Source organism: Ursus maritimus, unplaced genomic scaffold, assembly GCF_017311325.1.
Source record: "Ursus maritimus isolate PB19 unplaced genomic scaffold, ASM1731132v1 scaffold_9, whole genome shotgun sequence".
In the NCBI taxonomy this organism is placed as follows: Eukaryota; Metazoa; Chordata; class Mammalia; order Carnivora; family Ursidae; genus Ursus; species Ursus maritimus.
The window spans coordinates 61,239,267-61,262,768 of record NW_024427107.1 but is presented as its reverse complement, the minus strand read 5'-3'; the positions used below and the strand labels follow the sequence as shown (position 1 = coordinate 61,262,768).

Below are 23,502 nucleotides of genomic sequence, written 5' to 3'. Positions count from 1 at the left end.
GATGTCATAATTGTAAATTAATAAGTTGAAATATACAGAAGTTGGAAGCTCTTTTTTTTCATAAGGATCACTGGTTAATAGGAAAATAGCAATTAAGGGCTGTGACAAAACAACTCATTCACTGTTGTTTTTAAAGTGAAAGTTATAAAAAAAAATTGGATCATTGGAATAATTTTGTCAAGAGTTAAGAACCCATGCAGTGTCAAAGCAGTTTAGAATTATAGCATTTCATAGCAAGAAGAATCCTAAAAAAAATCACCTGGTTCAATTCCTTCCTTTTACAGAAGAGTAATCTGAAGTCCAGACAGTGAGTGACCTATTGAAGGTCACTAATTAGTAGTTGAGTCAGTGCTAGAACATAGGGTTCTGTGTTTTGCACTTTTGAGCACACTCTGTCCTATTATTTCTAAATTTTCATTTTCCCTTGTATAAAGCCACAGCCATTATAATTACTATATATAACTTGTCTACCTTTATTTAGCCAATAACGAAGATAAAGAAGTAAGAAACTTTTTGTTTTGCTTTTACCTTTTTTTTTTTTTTTTTTAAATAGTTTATGTGTTTGGGGGCGATTTTTCTTGAGAAGAGTTGCCCAATTTAGGGGACAGGCATAGAAGGCTATCATTTCATGTTCAGGGATTGGAGACAGTCCATATGGTTGTAGTGTTTTGAGGGAAATGAAAAGAAACCTCTTTTAATCTTATGAAATCAACATGTACTTGTTATGTAGAAATTAAAGATAATATAATAAATAATGCATTATGTAAATTCTCAGCTTTTCCCACTCACCCCTCACTCCTATTCCCCAAAGTCAACTAGGGTTAACAATCTGGGGGTCTTTTTAAGTCCTTATTTTTCAGGTTTTGCATTGAATCTAGTTTTGAACTTTTTTCTTTATGCAGTGTATCATTGTCAGAAATGTTGGGAGAAGGATATGGCATGACCTGAGCCATATTTTGGGAGAGCACAGCTAGCAGTGATTAGAATTGACTGGAAGTAAGGACATCAAGGGAGGCAGACTATTGAGTTTAGTATAGATAGAGAGAACGTGAGAGCCTAAACAAGGGTAAGTAGTGTAGGTTTTCATTTAAAATTGAACTTTGATTCCCATTTTATGTTTAGTGTAAGCCTTTGCCCTTTTTATATAGATCACTGTTACTTAATTATATATTTGTATGTCAATGGATGTATATATTTATTTGTTGCAGAATTAAAGGTCCTAAAGATACACATCAATTTTTCTTTGGATCAGCCAAAAGGAGGTCTTCATTTTGTGGTACCCAGTGTTGAGGGAAGTATGGCAGAGAGAGGTGCTCATGTTTTCTCTTGTGGGTATCAAAATTCCACAAGGTAGATTATTCTTATATATTTCAATTAATTTCATTTTTCAGTTGCATTTTTTCTGTGTATATGCAATACATGTGTTTAGTGTAAAATGAGAAGTGTGAGCTTGATCCTCAAATTTACCTCTTCTGAATCTTGTTCCACTAGTCATTCCTTCTCAGTCCTGTCTTGCCTTTTCTCTTTCCTTCTCAAAAAAGAGACTTCTAAAATCATCTCAATTCTTTATTTTTTAACTTTATACTGAAGTAAAATAGCATACAGAAAATTACACAAATTGTAAGTAAAAGTTCAGTGAATTTTCACAAGGGAACAAACCTATGTAATTCCATCCACATCAAGAAAAAGTTCATCACCAGCATTGTAGAATCCCCCCTCGTACCCATTTCCATTCACTACTTGCTCACCTAATGTCCTCCTTCCCAAGGTTAACCACTATTCTGATTTCTAAAATACCGCAGCTTAATTACACCTGCTTTTGAACTTTATGTAAATGGAAGTTATGCATATAGCTCTTTATATCCAGCTTTTTTTGTTCAACACTATGGTAGTGAGATTTACCTTCATTGTTGTATATAATTGTAGTTCATTCCCAGGCTCAATAGCTCACTATATGTTATTGAAATGTTATAGTATGCATAGTCTCTTCAGATTGTTATTAATAATCTTCAGATTATTAACTCCTTCAAGTCAAGGATGATGTCTTACACTTCTTTGTTTTGCAGTATCAGGTACATACCCTGGCAGGTAGTAAAACCTGACCTTGATAGAAGGTGGTATAGAAATGTTATGTCTGGCTTTATTAGTACTATTTGAATTAATACAGTGCATCATGTTCTCCAAAACAATTCTCTGACTTATGGATCAGATTCTGAATATTGTTTTTTTAAACTTAATTATGAGCTTTTTTAGTTTCTGGAAACGAATACTACATAAAAACTGACCATTGTGAATGTGCAAGTGAAAATAACTTTTAAGTTAAAAATTCAAAGCTAATAATTGCTTATCTCTTTTTTAAGGTTTTGAACTGACAGTATCATATGATATATTTTCTTGATATTGCCAAATAATATTTGGCAAAAACTTTCTATCTTTAATCAGATTCTTTCAAGTTATACAGTAAAAAGTTTCAATAGGCAAATAGCTGAAGTTTCTTTTTGCACATATTCTGTAAATGTTAGAATAACTTATAAGTGGGGGAAACAATGTAGGTTACACTTTCACTGTTTTTTTATGCTGTTGATATTTTTTTCTAGATTTTGGTTCCCATGTGTTGATTCGTACTCTGAATTATGTACATGGAAATTAGAATTTACAGTAGATGCCGCAATGGTGGCTGTTTCCAATGGAGATTTGGTGGAGACAGTGTATACCCATGATATGAGGAAGAAGACCTTCCATTACATGCTTACCATCCCAACAGCTGCATCAAATATCTCTTTGGCCATTGGACCTTTTGAAATACTTGTAGATCCATATATGCACGAGGTAAGTCATAGCTCCTTGTTCCAGCCTTTCACCCCTGATAAAAGGAAGGATAGTAATGAAATACTGAGTTTTTCCTAACTCTTTCAATTATCCAGAATATCACTAGAGAGGAAAGGATTCTTTATCTGATATATTTAATGATGTGAATTCATGAATGAATTCCTTTCAAAATGTTACATTAAAGTTTTAGATTTTTTTTTACAACAGAGAGCTTGGAGTTCCAAAGGAGTTTCAAGTGTACCTTGATTAGAATATGAGTTGATTTATGTAACTACTCTGTATTAGTGCCATCTTATTGTTTGACATATTTATGAATGTTACAGTCCCATCTCTGGAATCTGAAATATTACAATTTCAAAATTAAAGAACAAGATTTGTTCTCGCTTTAGCATATACAGAGAAAGAAAGATAAGGCTGAAGCCGAGTTTAGAATTCTAGTCAGCACACTTGGGAAGGCTTCTTGCAGTTTTCTTCTGTCCCATATCTTGCCATAAATCGTATGTTGATTGGCAGACCAATTAATGCTTTTAGGCCTCCCTAAGGATGAGACTTCTGGCGTTTAGGAAGTGATGTTTTGGTTATTGACCTCTCTACTTTTGTACCTGTTTAAGGTAACATTTGAATGAATCTCTTTTTATTTACTCTTGGTCCCTAACATTTTCAATTTTAGATTTTTATTTCTTAGTATAAAACTAATATATACATGTGACCATGTATGTCTCAATGGTGTTTCTTTCTGTTATGCGAGCAAAAAATTGAGAGCAGTTAGGTTTAGACTGTCAGGAAGCTCCTCAGTCTGTTCTTGCATTTGCTTTCCTGAAATTCACAAGATTTATAAAGTCACTTGTGGAAAATATTCAAGATATTTTATGAATGGTTTTGCTTTTGCTGGCTTGACAGTGACTCTTAAAAGTATATTCGCTGATAAGATTGGCAGAGAATTTTATTATCTTTGGTAAGTGGTTAGCTGTAAAATCAGCATTTGATTAGTACCTACTTTGTATTTTGGAAGAATTTTTTTTCCCCACTCAAGCCATTGGATGGGAGAAAGGTAAATGATAGTTAAGAAGTATTTTTCTTGAATACTTAGAGCCTACTTTGTCCTTCTCTGTCTCAGATAGTTTTTATTGCATTATCAGATTTGCTATCATGTAGGTTTCTCTAAAAATCAATCTTTTTTTGATTAATAGTATTTTGGGTTTTGTTTGTGTACCAAGAAGAGTGCTAATTATGATGCACTTTGGGCCCTTGACCGTTAATCATACATAGATCCTCATCACTCATGTATGTTAGTCTATAATCTGTTCCAACACTGTTAGAAGAATAATTTTTTTCATACATTAAAAACTTTCCTTGCCTCCACAGTCCTGCAACAATCAGAACTCTTTAGTATGACTTTCAGAATCTTCTAGAATTTGGCCCTAATTTTCCTTTCTACCTTTTTTCTCCATTACTTTCCTGTTTGTTATATTTGATATAATTACTTAGATTTTTCTGACCATACCATATTTCTATCTTTGACTTTGTTTGGGATGTCCTCTTTACCTCTTCATTCCTATCAAACGTTTGTCCAATTCAAAAGGTTAGCTCAGATTTAATCTCCAACATGAAACCTTACGAGGTTCTTCTAAACAGAGTGATTTCTGTCATTGTTGATGCCATTCATTTGGCACAGAGTCATAATATGGGATGAGATGGTATTTTATATTTGAGTGGTCATGTCCAAGGTGGGATGCATAGGACTATGACAAGTACAGTGTTCTCTAGGTGAGATATTTGTGAATCAAAGGTGGATTTGCAATAAGCCTTGGAAATTTAAATCTTTCTTGTTTTATGTACTTATGCAGAAGGCATTTTAATTTGGAACCAAAGTTGTATTTTCATTGGATCTAAGCTTTTTACAGATTTACAGTCCATCATGAATTTAATTTCCAAGTACAGTGAATATTTTGTAAACATGGTCAGTAAAAGTAATCACACTAGCATTTTCCCTCATTGCCATGAATTTGTTAGAAGGATTTATATGAAGTTTTCCTTATAATTGAGACATTTAGGAAATTTAAAATACTAAAGGTAACATTTAGTAACATGAACGTCTTCCCTGCTTTTTATTTTCAGGTTACTCATTTTTGTTTACCTCAACTTCTTCCATTGCTTAAACATACTACATCCTATCTTCATGAAGTTTTTGAATTTTATGAAGAAATTCTTACATGTCGATACCCATACTCCTGTTTTAAGACTGTATTCATTGATGAGGCTTATGTTGAAGTGGCTGCTTATGCTTCCATGAGTATTTTTAGGTTGGTATTTAAGATTTGAAATGCCCAAATGAAGGTAATGATATGAGGTTATTTTGTGATCAATTTTAAGATATGTTTCAAACTTTTTTCCTTTAATTTAAATATAGTTGATTTTATAGAACAGCTAATGTTTTTAAAATACAAAATGTAGAAAAGAGTAAAAAATAAAATTTCCAAGTGACCCAAAACGCTTCTATTTCTTTTTTCCAGATATAACTGATAGTGATGTTTTACAGATTTTTAGTCTCTTCCCTTTATGTATTTAAAAAAAAAATCATACAAGTTATATAATAGATGTCTAATGCATTTTTTTCCTAGCATCATTTAAAAATTTACTGATGTTGTCAGAAATTTCTTTGCCAGTTATAAAAGAAAACTTCATTTTTTTCCTTTCTCTTCCTGCTAATTACCGTCTTTATTTCCTTGGAAAGTTCAAGATTTATAAATTTTATGCCTTAGCTTCAATCATTTTATCCTATCTGGGCCTAAATTTTCTCATCTGTAAAAGGGGAATGATAATATTGCCCCTGTAGTCTCCAGAATATGTTAGAAAGATCTCATGGGTTGGTGTATTTGAAAGTAAACAATGGACTCAGTTGATAGATTATGTGACTCTTGAGGTTGTGAGTTCAAGCCCTACATTGGGTGTAGAGCTTACTTAAAAAAAAAAAAAAATTGGGGGGCGCCTGGGTGGCTCAGTCAGTTAAGCGTCTGTCTTTGACTCAGGTCGTGATCCCAGGGTCTTGGAATTGAGCCCCACATCGGGCTCCCTGCTCAGCAGGGGAGTCTGCTTTTTCTTCAGTCTCTGCCCCTGCTTGTGCTCTCTCTCTCTCTCATTCACTCTCTTTCTCAAATAAATAAAATCTTTTAAAAAAATTAATAGTTATTGGGGCGCCTGGGTGGCACAGCGGTTAAGCATCTGCCTTTGGCTCAGGGCGTGATCCCGGCGTTATGGGATCGAGTCCCACATCAGACTCCTCTGCTATGAGCCTGCTTCTTCCTCTCCCACTCCCCCTGCTTGTGTTCCCTCTCTTGCTGGCTGTCTCTGTCTCTGTCGAATAAATAAATAAAATCTTTAAAAAAAATTAATAGTTATTATTGGGAAAAGGTTTTTTAAATTAGAACTAGAGCCCTTCATAGGAGGATCAGTTTCTGATGAGCGTATCTGTTTCAGGCTAATGATAATTTCCTTTTCCCCCACAAAAAGATACTTACATTTTTCATGGAAATCAATGGGAAACATTACAGTCCTTGCTTTAGGCAAAAGTTAGTTAAGATTACAGATTTCACCTAAATTTTGAAAAGATGTGAAAGCTTTTGGAAGAATGTTCTGTTTTTATTCTTTTATGTTGAACTTGAATTCCCTTATTTTTAAAAGTGATTATTTTATTTTGATTGAATCATTGTTTATTTCTCGGTTATAATTAGCTATCTCTTAAATTCCAGCACAAATCTGTTACATAGTGCCATGATTATAGATGAGACACCTCTGACTAGAAGGTGTTTAGCCCAGTCCTTGGCACAGCAGTTTTTTGGATGTTTCATATCCAGAATGTCTTGGTGAGTAATTTCATAGTTTATAACCACTGAGATAAAGAATTGGGAAAGTTTGTTTTTGTTTTCTTTTCCTGTATTTTCTTTTCTCTTTGTATATTTAGAGAAAAATAATGAGTATAAGTTTCATCCTAAATTTTTGTCTATCAATTCACTGTAGTTCTATAGCTTTTAAAAGAATTTTGTTAGCAGCAATTTCTTAGAAAACTGAATGAATACTGTAGGTACAAGGCCTTGAACGTGCAAAAAAATGTAGTTAGAATTCTAGTGTCAATGTTCAATGTAACTAGTAATGTTCAAGATCACGTATAAGGCAAAATAACAGTCTTCTACAATAGTAATAATGATGTAGGGATTTTCCTTTGTGTTTAACTTTGTACTAATATACTTGAAAGAAGTAAGAGATAAGAACACTTAATTTTTTTATTAACTTGAGATGAATTTGAAGAAATACATGAAACACCCTTAAGGTTATAATTTATTTTTGTGACCATTCTGTGCTATATGTAGTACATGAATATTGGTTGGTTTCTTTTTCTTTTTTGTTGGCAGAGGGTAAGTCCCTCTTGATTTGTAATTTTTCCACAGTCATATAGTTTCACTGAAGAATAGTGCCTGGACCATTGTAGGCAAAATGTTTGAATAAATAAATGAATGAATGGATAAGTATATGAATGAATAGATGAATGAATGGTGTTAATAACCCTTTCTTTTTGAAAAACCAAAAATAAGTAAACTTTAGATCTTGGAATCCCATTGATAATTATGCATGGGATTGGCAAATATGAACTTTAAAAATTGAGCAGTACAGTCTTGGCTTTGGGCAAGTATTTCCTTGGAGGCAGATAATATGGACAGAGTTGGCCAGAAGGGAAACATAGGGACATTACTTGAAATAAGATGGAAAGCAGATGTGAGGAAGGTGTAATGAATGGGTAAGTAGAACTCATTGGGAGGAAGTGGTTAAAGCAAATATTTTGTTAATACTTCATAAAAAATTATTTTCATTTTTTAAATTATGCATAAAAGTACACACTATAACATGTTCTGTTATCCTCTTTGGCCTTAACTGAAAATTTTTATGATGAAGAGAATTTTTATGATTAAAAGAATATATTTTGACTTTTTGTATAGGTCTGATGAATGGGTACTGAAGGGAATTTCTGGCTATATTTATGGACTTTGGATGAAAAAAACTTTTGGTGTTAATGAATACCGCCATTGGATTAAAGAGGTAAAAACAGCCAGATCCATTACCCATTTAGAAGTCAACAAGACATGTTAGTCTTCCTGATTCACAAGTCACTTGTTCTTTACTTTTCATAATTGTAAAATACCGTCATTTGTAAGTGCCTAATTTTTTGCAGTAAGATGAAAATCACTTTACTGAGAAAGACTAATGGTCTGTTTTATCTAGTTCCATTGTCAGTGTTAACTTCCAAAGACTTTGCTAATAAGCAAGAGAGTATTTAAGCTCTTTCACCATCAGATTAGTCGTTAGATATATCCAAGCTCTTTGTAGTAGTCATTCATAATATAACTCTGTGCTTCCTAAATTTGTTTAGACTTAGAGCCCAGCTTCTGGAGTCAGATTGCTTTTCAGTCTGCCTCATACATTTACAAGCTTTGTGACTTGGGCTAATCTTTCTAAGTCTCATCTTTATAAGGAGAGTAGATGGGGATTATGAGACATCATACATGTAATGTGCATAGTGCCTTGTACATGGTAAGTGCTTCTTATATGCTGGCTAGTCCTTCAGTGCATTTATGTTCTCTGTCATTGTCATGTCTTTTTCCTATTATTTAAGGATTTGTCCAAAAGGAAAAAAATCAACTGTATTTTGCCTAGTCCTTTCTGTTCATGTACATATACATTTTACTCATCTTGTGCTTAACTCCTTCCTTCTCAAGTGGAAAAATTTTGACCTTTAATATCTTTATGAAATAGACCCCTCCATCTTCCCCGTTTCTCATTTTACGTATCTTCATCATCCAAACCTAAACTCAGGTGAGCCAAAAGGTAATTGTAAAGAATTTCAAACATCTAGAACCATACAAGAATTTATACATCTAAACTGGAAGAGTCTATTCTTCATTTCAAAAATTATTAATGAAGAGAAAAAATAACATATAGCACTTAACAATGTTTCAGGAACTACTATAAACATTTTACAGATATTAACTATATTAATCTTCCTAACTACCCTGTTATTACCCCCCATTTTACAGATGAGGAAACTGAGGCATAGAGATGTTTAATTATTTGGCCAAAGTTACACAGCTAGTAAATAGTAGAGCCAGGATTCAAACCTGGTTTTTAACTACTTCACTATGATTTTTACCACTTCTGTATATTGCTTATATATTATTTAAACTAGTCATGAGTTTCTAACATAGTTCTGTTGTCTTTTTTTCACTTTTTCCCCCCACTTTGATCTATATCATATTAGAGAAAACTGAGGAAGCATTAAAATGGTAGATTCCTGACATGTTATCTCCATTTCTTTTTACTTGCCTCAGTCCTCCATCAGAAACAAAATACAGAGAAGGAACAAATGAACTTGGAACACAGGTCAGAGAAGGTTGGGAAGAGCCATTAGGAAAAATTGGCAGGCTGCTGGCCAGCCCTGAAGTCACAAAGGAGAGAAGGCTTTTTGGCTCTATTATTGAGCCAGCTGTGTAGTCTGCTTTGTTTATAAGAACATAAGCTACTTTATTAATATATTTAATTTATTTTAAGAAACTTACATTTTGATTCCAGGAAATGAGAAATCAGGGTTCAGTTCTAAAATTTGATACGTAAAGAAATTTTCACTGACTCCTATTTTTATCTTTTTTAGGAGCTAGACAAAATAGTGGCATATGAATTAAAAACTGGTGGAGTTTTACTGCATCCCATGTTTGGTGGAGGAAAAGAGAAGGATAAGTATGTTCGTTATTCAGAGGTGGTATTATAAACCTTGTATTATGGGTTCAGTCTTTCAGGATTACGTGGGGTGTGTATTGAGGCCCACACAGGCCAAAATAATAGTATGTAATAATATTGAAGCCACAAATACTGGTAATACTCTCGTTACTCCTTTCCCTACTTTACTATTTTTACTGCATGTGATAGCTACAAATGGATTTAAACATTAAAGGAAGACTCTCAAAAAATATAAAGCTTTACTCTTTTCCATGTTAATTTCCAGATGCTAGTATATTGTACTGTTCTTAGGAAAGTTTAAAAATAATGGAAACAAGTATTTTGCTTATGGACCACCAATTATTTTTTTTAAGTCTAAGTGGATAATTTCAACTTCAGGACATCCTACCTATACCTGTATATCTGAATGGCCACCTACCTAGACACTTACTTATTTACTCTTTGGCTTTTTCCCTTCTTTCCTTCTACTTCCCTCTCTCTCTACCTTCCATCTCTTCTTTCTTTCCCTTTCTTTCTGTTGTGTAGCAAGTCCCTGTAAAGGAGACAACCACTTAGAGCAAAACAATGATATTAGTAGGCAGTGTTGTTTATTCTAGTGTCCGTGGATTCCCTAAAGGAATATGGATTGAAATGGACAGGAAAGTTTTTCTGTATTTTCACCAATTGTTAGCTGACATTTTATATTTTCCTTAACTATGAATGTAGGCAACAGACAATGCTGTGACTTTGTCAACAGTAGAAATCAGATCTTTTCCTATCACATTATAATTGTTAGCAGATATTTTGAAACACTCTGCACTTAATCACCACCTCAGTATTACTGTAATAGACCACTGCCAGATCTTGTTATTTAATGCATTAATAAACTAGCACATATATTGGTATATCATAATTTTTAAATATTTTTATAACTGCATTTCATTATAATTGGTTTTCTCTGTAATTCTATATATTTTATTTTGTGCATATGAAAGCAGTTTCTCAAAAGAGGACCCATAGGATTAACCAGGCTGCCCAAGTGTCTAAAAGCACCACAGAAATTAAGAAATTTGAAGTTGTTTAACCAGTAGCCTTTTCTTTGTTGTAGTGTAGAAATTTGGAGTTAGACAAACTTGGATTTTTGTCATTATTTTTGTGATCTGAGAAAATCACATAACTTTTCTGTGTGTGTTTTAATGTGTAAAATGACAGTGATAGTCCTTAACCAGGTTGGTTGTGAGGATTTCTTGAGATCAAGTTTCATAAATACTAGTTCCTTTCACTTTCTTCTCCTTACTGCCTGGTGTATGACAGTTTCCCAGCATATAATTAGAGCATTACCATGGTGTGTAAATATTATTTACACTAAATGCTTTTACTTTGGTTCTGCCCATTTATTTTGCTCTTGTATGTTTAATTTTTAAAGACAAAAAAAGGTCTAGAAGCAATATACCTCCTTTCCACCAATTCCTCTTGGAGATAGCCATGACCTTTTTTTTTGTATGGCATTACCAAATGTAGTTCAGTCATATACATATTACTGTGTAACTGTCAAATTGACAAATACTTTAAATTTTGATATGCCATATTTTAAGGAAGTGTAAGGACTACCTTTACACATTAATTGTGAGAGTGTAATTTGTTACGGTGATTTTGAAGGGTAATTTGTTGGTACCAATCAAACGTTTAAAATAGATGATTTTCAGATTCAGTAGTTGTATTTCTAGCTATGTTGTTATATAGAAATTCTACTTCTAGACATTTGCCATACGGAAATACTTGCACATGTGTAAAAAGACATTCACTACAGCATTATTAAAATAGTGAAAAATTTTAAGTTTCTTTAATGTTCATATATGTCATAATTTTTTTTTACTGGACTGTACCTTTCTTTTAATTTACTGATGATCTCTTTCATCATTTCGGAATTTAAAATTTTTTCATAGTCGGTCTGGTCTTTGTCCCCTGGATTTTATTTATTTTTTTATTTTAGGAAGATTTTTCCCACCCTAGAATTAGGAAAAGAAATTTTTTTCTTTCTTTTCTTCTAGTACTTTTATAATTGTTCTTGATATGTAATGCACCTGGAATGTTTTTTTGTGTGTATGGTTTAACCTTGGGATATTGGTTAGAATTACATTATTTTTAATGATGAATTTGGAGAGCACTAAAATATTGGCTCTGTTCCTATCTAGGAGCTTGGCATGTGTTTTTATTAAAATCTTTCTTTATGTTTTTTCATGAAACTTCATAATTTTCTTTCAGTTAAGTTTATTTTTAGAAGTTTCCTAGCTTAGAATTTCCTAAGAAATTACTGAGTTATATTATCATGATGTGGCCATGAAACTTACTGTTTACTTAATACCAATTTGTTTTATTAAGTACAGCTGTTTATGTTTTTAGTCCGGCATCTCATCTACACTTTTCAATAAAGCATCCGCATACGCTTTCTTGGGAATACTACACTATGTTTCAGTGTAAAGCTCACCTCGTGATGAGATTGATTGAAAATAGGATCAGTATGGAATTCATGCTACAAGTAAGTATTAAAGTTAAGGACTTAACAGTTGTAAAGAAAGATATGTTCTGTATATATAAGCTGAATGCTATTCTGTAGAATAGGAGTCAGGGCAGCTGGGGTTATAGCAGGAATTCTGTTACTTATGAGCTGTTTCCTCACTAAGTAACCTGTGCTTTTTGTTTGTGTTTCCTCAGATGTAGAATGGGTATCAGTACTTTACCCATTTAATGTTGGATTGTCATGGATATAAAATTAGAATGTGAGGATGAAAGTAAGACCAAGTTGTACATATGATTTTGTATTCAGCATTATTTAAATATTAAGGATGAACTGCCACTTAGACTGTTTTCAATAGAAAAAAAAAACCTATCTGAAAGATGTTTATTTTTGCTACTATTAAATTCTGCCATATATTTTAAGCAAGTTTTGGTATAAATAGTTGAGATATAGTGATGGAGGTAGTAGAAACAAGATGTATTGTAAATGTTCAGCTAATTTTTTCCCCACTGTTAACATTCTTACAGGTGAGTGAAAAATAACTTTTTAGTAATTTTTTAAAAGTATTTTATGTTTGCCTTAAAATTAAGTTTCTTTAATTTTTCTGTCCTTTACCTTTAGAGTGGAGAAATACTAATGAGAGATGGTCCATAAAGAAACTTTTTAGAGCTGTATAAGTCTTCATGAGTGTTCTCAACTTGCTAAATTTTTAGTTTCTTTGTAAAGCTCATGATACTATAAATTATAGGTATTATATATTATTGTTATTATAATCCTTAAAAACAGTGTTTTTGTTTTTTAATTGTTTGGCCAGGACATTATTAAACTTGAATTATGTTTTGAAGAAGAGTAATTTTATAGTCCAGCTGTTTAAATTTCTGTGTACTTTTATTGCTAATAGTCCTTGACTAGATCCACCTATATAGTAAGATGTGAAATTATTATTTTTGGAATTGACTGTAGTAAAGTCATAATGCAAAGTGAGTATAGTACAGAATTGAAAACAATGTATATTATGTTATACAAAGTTACTAAATGACACTTTCATTATTACAGGTTTTCAATAAACTGTTAAGTTTGGCTAGTACTGCTTCATCACAGAAGTTCCAGTCACATATGTGGAGTCAGATGTTGGTTTCCACATCTGGGTTTTTGAAATCCATCTCAAATGTTTCTGGTAAAGACATCCAGCCTTTAATAAAGCAGTGGGTGTATCCTTTTCGGTAGCAGCTCAACAAGGAGGAGAAGGAAATAAGGTTATATGTGTCAGGGGAAGGAGGAAAAAGAAAGATTTGGGAGACCAAAGGAGAAGAACAATTTAAGTCGCTAAATAGTAGTAGGAATAACTAGAAACCATAAATCATTCCTGCTAAGGTACCTATTAATCTTTTGAGATGCACACACACATGTTTATGCTTGCAAAATTTGGCATATTTTGAATTACTTTTTAGTGTGTGAGTATAGCAATAGGTTTGATGGTGGTGGAGGTAAAATAATCCACCAGACTGGCCTGCAGGATTACTTGTAAGATGCAGTAGTCTGCTTGCTTTTAGATGTGGTAAGGGGTTGGCACAACTTAAGTGGTATCTGGGAACTTTTCAATTTTTACATTTTTTCATATCAAAGCACTATTATATTAATAACCCAATAGAGTGGTTTTGCTTCTTTCAAAACACAAATTTGTTAATGTTTCAGAAATTTTGTTTAAGTCTGGGGAAACATTTTTCACAAAAATTTTGAATACTTTGCCACCTGGTTTACCCTGAAGTGTGCTCTCAGGCCTTGAACTGGTGAGAATGCGTTTGAAAGTTATCACCTACGATAATGAGTCGTTTATTTTGTTTAGTACGTATTCATTTCAATATGCAGAAATTCCTTTACAATTCTTCAGAGACCAAAGTGGAGTGGTAAAATTTTATGGAAGTTTTGCATTTAATAGAAAGCGAAATGTTTTGGAATTAGAAATAAAGCAAGATTATACATCCCCTGGAACTCAGAAATATGTGGTAAGATTTTTTTCCAAAATGGCCTTTTGTACTGCTTTCTTCCCATTTTCAATATAGGAAGGGTTGATGGGTGGAGAGCTGGTTAGAAGTTTCATAATGAGATTTTGTTTCCAAAGGTTGAAATTGAGAAAACACCAAGTGTCAGTGATGGGTCACTGAAGAGGTTATGATGGAGATTTCAGGGGACACAGATTATCCCAGTTCTCCCCTCCCTTGGCACCAACTACCTTTCTGTGTCTCCAGATACACGTCTTCTATAGTACTATTTTATTTCTTAAAATATATATCTGTACACATAAGAATACATATGTGGTATTTTTCTAGCATTATCTTTGAACACTGTTTCTTTTTAAAGGGACCCCTTAAAGTGACAGTGCAGGAGTTAGATGGATCCTTCAATCATACGTTGCAAATTGAAGAAAACAGCCTTAAGCATGATATTCCCTGTCATTCCAAAAGCAGAAGGTAGGCGTTGAATCATAACTTTAAACTGAAGTTGGTAATTAAACTATAAGTCTCATAGATTAAAATGCCAAAATAGAAATCCTAATATATAGCTAAGTTTCAAGTAGAGAGCATGTTATCTGGTACCTTTTTTTCTTCCTTCTATTTCAAGTTGATATTACCACATATTCTTTATTTGCTTTCTGTTCTTGACAGCATTTTTATTCTTTGAATTAATTAATTTAAAAATTTAGGTTTCAGAATCTTTATTTTGTAGGCTCAGGGGGAGGTAGAATAGAAGTTTGATTTTTTTGCAGCCACGAAAAATTCAAGGCAAAGTGCATAGGTTTGTTGTTATTAGTCTCATTGGATTAATATCTGTAGTAAATATTGGAGAAATGATCATTGAATTTAAAGGAAGGAGCTGAATACGTATGTCATAAAAAGCTTCTGCATTTTCTTTACTGTGTCTTTCTCCTTTTCTCTGTATCACCATTCCTTTACAGAGCATTTTTTTTTTAAATTTTAAGTAATCACTATACCCAACATAGGGCTCGAACTCAGAATCCTGAGATCAAGAGTCACATGCTCCTCCAGCTGAGCCAGCCAGGCGCCCCTTTATTTATTTATGTTAAGTAATCCTATACCCAACATGGAGCTCGAACTCACAATCCTGAGATCAAGAGTTTCATGCTCTTCCAACTGAGCCAGCCAGGCGCCCCTTAAAAACATTCTTGTTGTCTTTCCAAAAGACACATTGTCATTTTCCTTAAAAAATGTTCAGCTGTTCATCTTCTATGTAATATGTTTTTTCTTTACCGCTGTTGTTTAACTTAGCCATTATAATGCATGTATTCTGAATAGTGAAAGATGGGAACATTTTTGTGCTTTGCTGGATTGTGTAGTAATATCAGAACTTCAGGAACAGAAGTTTTACACTCATGACTACATTGAGGTCGTGTCAGACAGATGAGGATGTCATTTGATTTTGATGGCCTTCAGAAACTTGATTCTGAAATTTCCTTGAAACCATTTTTTCTCTGCAAAAATTCTCAGTTCAGGCTGAAATTTCCCTTTCCTTTTGTTCTGTCTACCTTGGAAATTGGGAACCTCCGATTGCTACTCTTTTCATAATGTTTCCTCAGGGTTTTTTCTCTGTAGTAACAGTATGTTCTTTGGTGTTGACTGTTCTCTGTTCCTATTTTAACTTGTAGTCACCCAAGTTTTTAGTGTATATTTAGTAGATTTTATGATTCAAGAGCAATTTGCATGGAAGCAATTGCTTTTGAGGGGGGGAATTATCCTAAATCTTTTTCATATTAATTAGTTGTACATGTTAATTAATACTATTAAGATGTTTTATAGTTAATCACATACTTCATTTCATATGGGAAAGCTCCTTGCACATAGAGCACATGTTCAAAATTATTCATGTCTCATTTCAGTTATTTTTTCAGCGTGGTTATTTTTTCAATTTTTTTATAAGGGATTTGTTTGTCGATAGATCAATCTTTTCTGCATAAAATTGCAGCTTACCAGTTCTTGGAAGTACAACTATGTTTTAACCTTCATTTAGTTACATAATTTTGCTTTTTGTTAAGCTTTGATCAGGAAGACATTTCAGTATCATTGACTTCATTCCCTTTAAATTCTGTTACATTCACTATCCCTTCTTCCTCAAGCTGTCTTACAACGTTGCCTGAAATTTTTATTTTGAACTTCAGCTGTTCTTTATCTCCTTTCAGAATTGGAAATGTCACACTTCGTAAACTTAACTTTTCCCTAAATGTAGGAATAAGAAGAAAAAAATTCCACTGATGAATGGAGAAGAAGTTGACATGGATCTTTCTGCGATGGAGTAAGTCAGTTACTTGAGTTTAGAGATAGAATATTATATATTCTCATTTGTCTTGTTATGTACATCTAAAAGTATGTAAATGTGTTGAAACTGCTGCTTTTAAAACTTTGAAAGTCCAGAAAAATGCAGTGTTTCTCAACTATAATGTGCATGTCAGTCACTTGCAGATCTTAAAATGCAGTTTCTGATCTCGTACTTCACTAGGGGTCCTGATAGTCTATTTCTAGGGAGCTCAGATGATAGAGATTCTTCTTGGACAAGACTTTGAGGCTCCCTGTGCTTTCAAAATACAGTTTAAATATCACTGTTCTAAATTTTATGTGGTAATATTCTGATTGGCAGTGTTTTATTTCTAAAAATACTGTAGCTCAGACTTCATTTTGCTCATCCATATTGTGCCTGTGTATTTTTTTTTATAAAACATCTGTAATTTTTTACTAGTTTGTTTGCCAGATATTACTGCTATTTATATACCGTTTATATACTTTTTCCGTATCAAGTGCCTTGCCTTTAGTAAGCACCCACTAGTATTTGGTGAATTATAGTAGTATTTCAGGTAGTGTTCTTTTGACGGTATTGACACAGACTAGATGTTTTAAACTGTGTGAGTTACTTTGACAAGTATGAGAGGATAAATTCATGATATGCCTCTGAACTATGATTTCAGAACTTGCTATTTGAAAAAGATGATCATGAATCAACATTTAATAAAACAGTATTAAAAATCAGTTAAACGATTTAATTTAGTTAAATAAATTCATTTCTTAGTCCCAGATTGATTCCAAGAAATGATGGCATTTATAGCCATAGTCAGTTAGGCTATAGGCCATGAAATGAAGAAATTTGATCTCATTCTTTTTACTCATATCACATAATCACACATCAGAATCCCCAAATTAATATTTTCAGATGAAATTTCTTTGTGACAACTGTCTTCTCCTTAGGGATCTTTTAAGCAAGATTAATAAAGATTAGCTATTGTGGGAAAGTTGAAATACATTAAATATAATGAGAATGTTGTCAGTGTGATTAAAAGAATGAATATAGTAAAAGTTCAGGCAGTCTTGAATATTACATAGAGAAGAGAGTCTGTTTAATAAATGCTTTGTTTTTATTTTATAAATATATAAAATTGAAACAAATTAAAAAGAAAATTTTGTTTTCTTTCAGTGCTGATTCCCCCTTGCTGTGGATAAGGATAGACCCAGATATGTCAGTGCTGAGGAAGGTGGAGTTTGAGCAAGCTGATTTCATGTGGCAGTATCAGCTCCGCTATGAGAGAGACGTTGTTGCACAACAGGAGTCCATTCTGGCCTTGGAGAAGTTCCCTACGCCAGCATCTCGCCTTGCACTCACTGACATATTAGAACAGGAGCAGTGTTTCTACCGAGTAAGAATGTCCGCTTGCTTCTGCCTCGCAAAGGTGAGATGATGCATAGTAGAAAGAAAACACAACTAGTGCATATTAAAAAAAAAAAGAAAAGAAAAACCAAAAAAAACTCTGAAAATGAATTAACATTTACATCATAGTCTTTCATTTTAGTTGGTAGCTGGTCTCTTGAAAGCTTTTTTCCAAATGTGTTTAGTAAGACTGATTCGAAAGAAAAATGTTTTGATCTGAAAATAGATAATGCGTTAAAAGTTTATAATTGTCAAACCAAAAGTCATATTTTAAATTCAAAGAGGATTGTTCACCATTTTATTGAATTGCCAAACCATACTGTTAAAGCACAGAATGTATTTGGCGAGAAATTCCTTAGTTTGAGTGCTGTTTTACGTTATAGTATAGGAAATCAGTTCAAACTATCCTGCTGTGGTGATTGTTTCAATTTGGTTTGGGTTTAGTAGTCAGTATTCGTGATATATAACTGAAAATGATAGGTTCTATAATTTCATATGCTAGAAAAGTTAATTTATTAAGAAAACTAAATATTTTTCTTTAGATGCAAAAAAACTGAAGGTAGAAAAAATGAAAACCAGAAAAACGCAGACAAAAATTTGGCCAGAAATACTGGGTTCCAGGTATTTAAAAAACATCTTGATAATAGGTTCATTCCCATTTGGTGACTCCCCGACCCTCCTCACTGCTAAAATCTATTTGCCCAACATCTCCAAAGATTGTAATCGTTTAGATTGGTTTTGTCTTTAATGGTCACTATTGAGTAGTTGCATTCCTACATCCTACTCAGATATGTGAGGGACAACATGGTATTCTCTGATAGATGATCTGCTAAGGATGTGATTTCATTGCTCCTATAAAGATCTTTGTGATTCTTGCATGCAAAATTCTTAGCAGGTCCATGAAATTATAGACTATTATTTAAAATTGTAAATTCATTCTTTTCAGACATAATTTCTGTATATGCTAAAAATTTCAGTAGCAAGATATGGTTTTTTTTCTAAAGCATTCTTGCAGACTTAGACGTTAGCACTGTACTTGGCTTATTTTTCAATTAGGGTAGATTTTAAAACCTTATTTAAAATCCATGGTGCTGATTCTATTTGATAATTTAAAGTGTTAGAATTATATTTTCCTAAATATTTAGAAGGCTTTTGCAAACATGTTTTCTTAAAACATAAAAGAATGCTCCAACTTAGAAATTATAGAAAATAATTATAAGTATACATAAGAATTTGGGGGGGTGAGTTAATTTTTTTTGGAAATGGTAGTAAAAGGCTAAAATGTTTTAAATTTCTGAGAATTAAAATTGTTGAAAACAAATCTAATTGTATTAATACATTTTAAGAAGCTGTTTATTTAAAAATATGTTTTCAGTGGTGATGGAAATTACTTAATTCTAATTATTTGCAGATTGCAAATTCAATGGTGAGCACATGGACAGGACCACCAGCCATGAAGTCACTCTTTACTAGAATGTTTTGTTGCAAAACTTGTCCAAACATTGTGAAAACAAACAACTTTATGAGCTTTCAAAGCTATTTTCTACAGAAGGTACAGTTTACTTTCTACTTTGTTACAGTTGTTTTATGCCATTATCTGTGTATCTCAGTTTAACTTGGGGACTACTTAAATAACAGGTATGTTTACTTTTTTATAAACGGTTTGCCTTTTTCTGTTTTTGGTTCTTCAGAATGTTTCCTGGGGGTGCCTGGTGGTTTAGTTGGTTGGGTGTCTGACTTCGGCTCAGGTCATGATCCCACAGTCCTGGGATCCAGCCCCGAATCAGGCTCCGTGCTCAGTGGGGAGTCTGCTTCTTCCTCTGCCCCCCACCTCGCTAGTGCTCTCTCTCCCTCTCTCCCTCTCTCTCTCTCTCTCTCAAATAAATCTCAAAATAAAAATGTTCCCCAAATTTTAATTGATTGTTCATTGAGCTTATGAGCTATATGTAAGTAACTCTCTACCAACATTTATTCTAAAGTAAACAGAAATGGATAATTTGACTTTTTGGTTGGTTACATGTGGATTGGAGGTATGGATGAGTCCTTCTGATAGCAGTCCTTCTAGAATGTGGACAGCCCTTCTGAGACAGACAAGTACAGTACCCACCTCTGGTTTCAGTCCTAGCTCTGCTCTCACTAGCAGTTTGTATGAGGACAAGTTTCTTAATACTGTAAGCCTCAGTTTACTCAGTTGTAAAATTTATCTTTTTTAAAATCAAATAGATAAGTATGTGAAGTGTTTTTATACTATATTTATCATATAGTAAATTTTTTATAAATGATAATATAGAAGTCACAGTGGTGTGATGGTGTCACTGTTTTAAGGGATGTAGGAATGGCAGGATTTTCAGCATTTGGGCAATTTGCAAATCACTTGTAAAATGTTCTGAGTAATATAATAATAATAATAACAACAACAACAACGACAGGGGTGCCTGGGTGGCTCAGTCGGTTAAGCATCCACCTCTTGGTTTTGGTTCAGCTTGTGATCTCAGGGTCATGAAATTGAGCCCTGCGTCAGACTTTGCGCTGGGCGTGGAGCCTACTTAAGATTCTCTCTCTCTCCCTCTCCCTCTGTTCCTCCTCCCTACTCTCTCTCTCTATATATATATCCCTCTCTAAAAAAAATAAAATATGTAATGAAGGCAGAGATCAGATTAAGTAGATCAAACTAGAAAGAAGAGTGATGTTGAAAAAACTAACAAAGACTATTTAATGATTTTGGTGTTGAAGAGTATGAGAAAGACATGTCGAGGATAAAGCAGTGCTAAGAAAGGGACATTCTCAGTTTGTTTTGTATAAAGGAAGAAGAAACTTGAAGCATGTTTGGCACAGAGAAAGCAATCTGTGGACAGCGAGTGATGAAAAATTCAAGTAAGAGCAAGTAAATATAAAAAAAGAGAAGAGAGTAAATTCTGAAGATATTAGGTGTGGGTGGGACGTAGTTGGGAGGTTAATTTTAGTAAAGATAAGAACATTCCTTTTTCTGAGGCAGGTGGAAAGTGAATTGGAAGTGGGTGAAATGATAGATGTTGAGGGGGATGTTAGGTAAGGTTAGATTTATATATGATAGAGGAAGAAGTAAAAGATTACCCAGCAACACTGAGACACCTGCTGAGAGTAGAAGTCGTGATATGATTATAGTGAATTTCATCAGCAGAACAGATTTAGGATGAGCCACATTTGGGGAAAGCCAATATTGGTGTAATCAAAGAAGTCTAGGTGGCATGCTGTCATTTTAAAGAACTGAACATTCTCTAGTACTTGTTGCTCAGCTCTCTGTTGCCATTTCACTAATTCATGGTATGGAAACAAGTTAATTTCTGTGTTGTCTACCCAGTATGTCCCCTTCATTGTGCCATTGTGTGTCTGTATACCTTAGATTGTGTTTCGTATTGGGAGCTGTGTCCCATTAGTGAGGGGAATGAAATCAGTTTGTAAGTTTTGGTTTGTTTGTTTTTTAAATAAAACAGTAGGCAGTATCGGAATGCAACACATCTTATAAGGGTAGGTATAAAGTGTTCGTGGTTTTATTTTTTAATTAGTATACATGACATTTGTGTGTGTGTAGATTGGGATGTAAATATATTTCTTACCATGGGTTGCGGTCAAAAAAGTTGGAAAACTAATGCATGTAGACCAGTTTCTTTCATGTAATACTTTAGTGCCAGAAAAGAGAGAAAAGATGACTCTTTAAGTCAAACTTGAGTTCCAAAAGGGCAGAACAGGCATAGGACAGGTTATTTCTGTGGAAAAGAGCCTTTCCTTCAGTTTTTAGAGCAGTAACACTGTCTCTTGTTGCACTGTTGTAACATTGACTGCCCTATTGCTCTGCTCCTTCATGTGAGCAAAGGAGCTACCCTCCTCTTTGTCCTCCAGTTTAGAAGATACTGTTATTTTGAATCAGATGAGAGCATAGTCCAAATCTCCCTGGGTACTGAGGATTGTGATGACTTCATCTGTGGTTCTTTCTTGAGTTTAAATAGCTTGGTTTTGCTGGTAAAGGTTACCACTGCGTGAGTCAGGTTTCCACTTCTTTAGGAAAGTTGCCTGTGAAAATCTGGAAAGGGGAAAGTTAGGCTGGATTTTAGATAATTTACCATTTTTCTTTAGGTTGAGAGTGGGGTGGTACTGCAGAATCAGTGTCTCTCAGACTGATGATTGATCTCTTTCCTGTGTGTCACATGGTTCTAGCCACTGTATCATTTAATCCTAAAAATGACTGTGAGGAAACTAGGCTCTTAAGTAAGCAGCTAGCTAAAATACTCATCTTGGTGGTAGAGTAGGAGAATAGTCTATCTAGTGTTAAAACCCATTCCTTTTCTACTGTAAGACACAGAACTGGATTTATATAATTTATGTGACATATACTTTACTCCACCAAATGAAGACAAAGGCACACAAGGCTACAAACTGCTCTCTTCTTGGTTTGCTACTCTGCTCTTCTGTTACAATGTTTCACATGTTCCCAGTGAGAAGGGGTGGGAATTAGAGGGGTTAAGCTCCATCCAGATACCTAGATCAGTCCCCGAGTAACCCTTTTCTGCAGATACTAAAATGAATTGTAGTAACGAAAGAGGTTATTATATGCTTAAAGTTTTTTGTTTTTTTGTTTTTGTAGACTATGCCAGTTGCAATGGCTTTATTGAGAGATGTTCACAACCTTTGTCCCAAAGAAGTCTTAACATTCATTTTAGACTTAATCAAGTACAATGACAACAGAAAAAATAAGGTAAGATACTCTAACGAATATGATAAAACTACCTAGTGATATTTTGTTTTTAAAGAAATATTTAGACTGTGAAATCATTGTTGAGTCCATGGTACTCAAAATTTCTAGAGATAGAAATATATAAATATGATTTATTATAGTAACCAGTGGAAAATAACCCAAGATTAGTTGTTTTGTTTTTTAAAATTAGTTGTTTTTTAAATGTTCCTCGTACGTGTTGTACTGTGGAAATAGTAGTACATCAGATTTCAGGGAGCCAGCTAAAACTTGTTTTGGTGAAGTCCGACAGCCCAATTGTTTTAATTCCTTTTTTCTTTTACCATGTGATGTACAGAAACCAGTTCCCTCTTGGAGAATTTGTTCATTAATGACTTTAACTTTTTTTGTTTGTTTGTTTTTTACTGCAATGTGCGTTTATTAATGTATTTAGCAAATAGCTATTGAGTGCTATGCTTCAAAAATCATTTCATCTTGTGATTCTAACAATCAGCAAATGTTTTTGAGAATATATGCTATGCTAGGTGGTGTTCTGTGTTAAACAGAAAGAAGAGTTGGTAGATGGCATCCACAATTTCATTTACTCATTAAACATCTATTGAACAACTGCTGTATATCACAGTTTGATTCTGGACCCTCACAGATTCAACCTAATGGGGAAATCAGACAAGTAAACAGTTAACAGTCATCCATAGTGGAAATATGTATACAGAGTTTTCTAGGGGAATTAAGAGAAACTAGTGCCTTCCAAAGGGTATAGAGAGAAAAACTCAGTGAAGTTTCGTATACAAGTGGTGACTTTCAAACTGAGTCATAAAGATGAATAGGATTTTCCCAGTGTTATTCCAGGAAGAAGGAACAGAACATATAAAGACACATGTATCTGGTATGGAGGATGAGTCAAATTCACGAACAGTTAATGAAGCATCGCAACAGTAAAGAAAAAGTGACAAGT

General features: G+C 33.6%; 1 protein-coding gene across 1 annotated transcript in view; it reads left to right on the top strand.

Moving 5' to 3' along the window:
• Positions 1-23,502, top strand: part of TAF2 (TATA-box binding protein associated factor 2) — an 88,060-nt gene that overhangs the window by 26,296 nt on the left and 38,262 nt on the right. The window contains exons 5-18 of the mRNA XM_008689296.2: positions 1,209-1,350; positions 2,598-2,829; positions 4,948-5,132; positions 6,579-6,692; positions 7,821-7,920; positions 9,527-9,612; positions 11,995-12,130; positions 13,166-13,320; positions 14,001-14,115; positions 14,471-14,580; positions 16,352-16,417; positions 17,588-17,840; positions 19,230-19,370; positions 22,440-22,550. Coding sequence (XP_008687518.1) covers positions 1,209-1,350; positions 2,598-2,829; positions 4,948-5,132; positions 6,579-6,692; positions 7,821-7,920; positions 9,527-9,612; positions 11,995-12,130; positions 13,166-13,320; positions 14,001-14,115; positions 14,471-14,580; positions 16,352-16,417; positions 17,588-17,840; positions 19,230-19,370; positions 22,440-22,550 — 1,946 coding nt within the window. The remainder of the gene's footprint in view (positions 1-1,208; positions 1,351-2,597; positions 2,830-4,947; positions 5,133-6,578; positions 6,693-7,820; positions 7,921-9,526; positions 9,613-11,994; positions 12,131-13,165; positions 13,321-14,000; positions 14,116-14,470; positions 14,581-16,351; positions 16,418-17,587; positions 17,841-19,229; positions 19,371-22,439; positions 22,551-23,502) is intronic.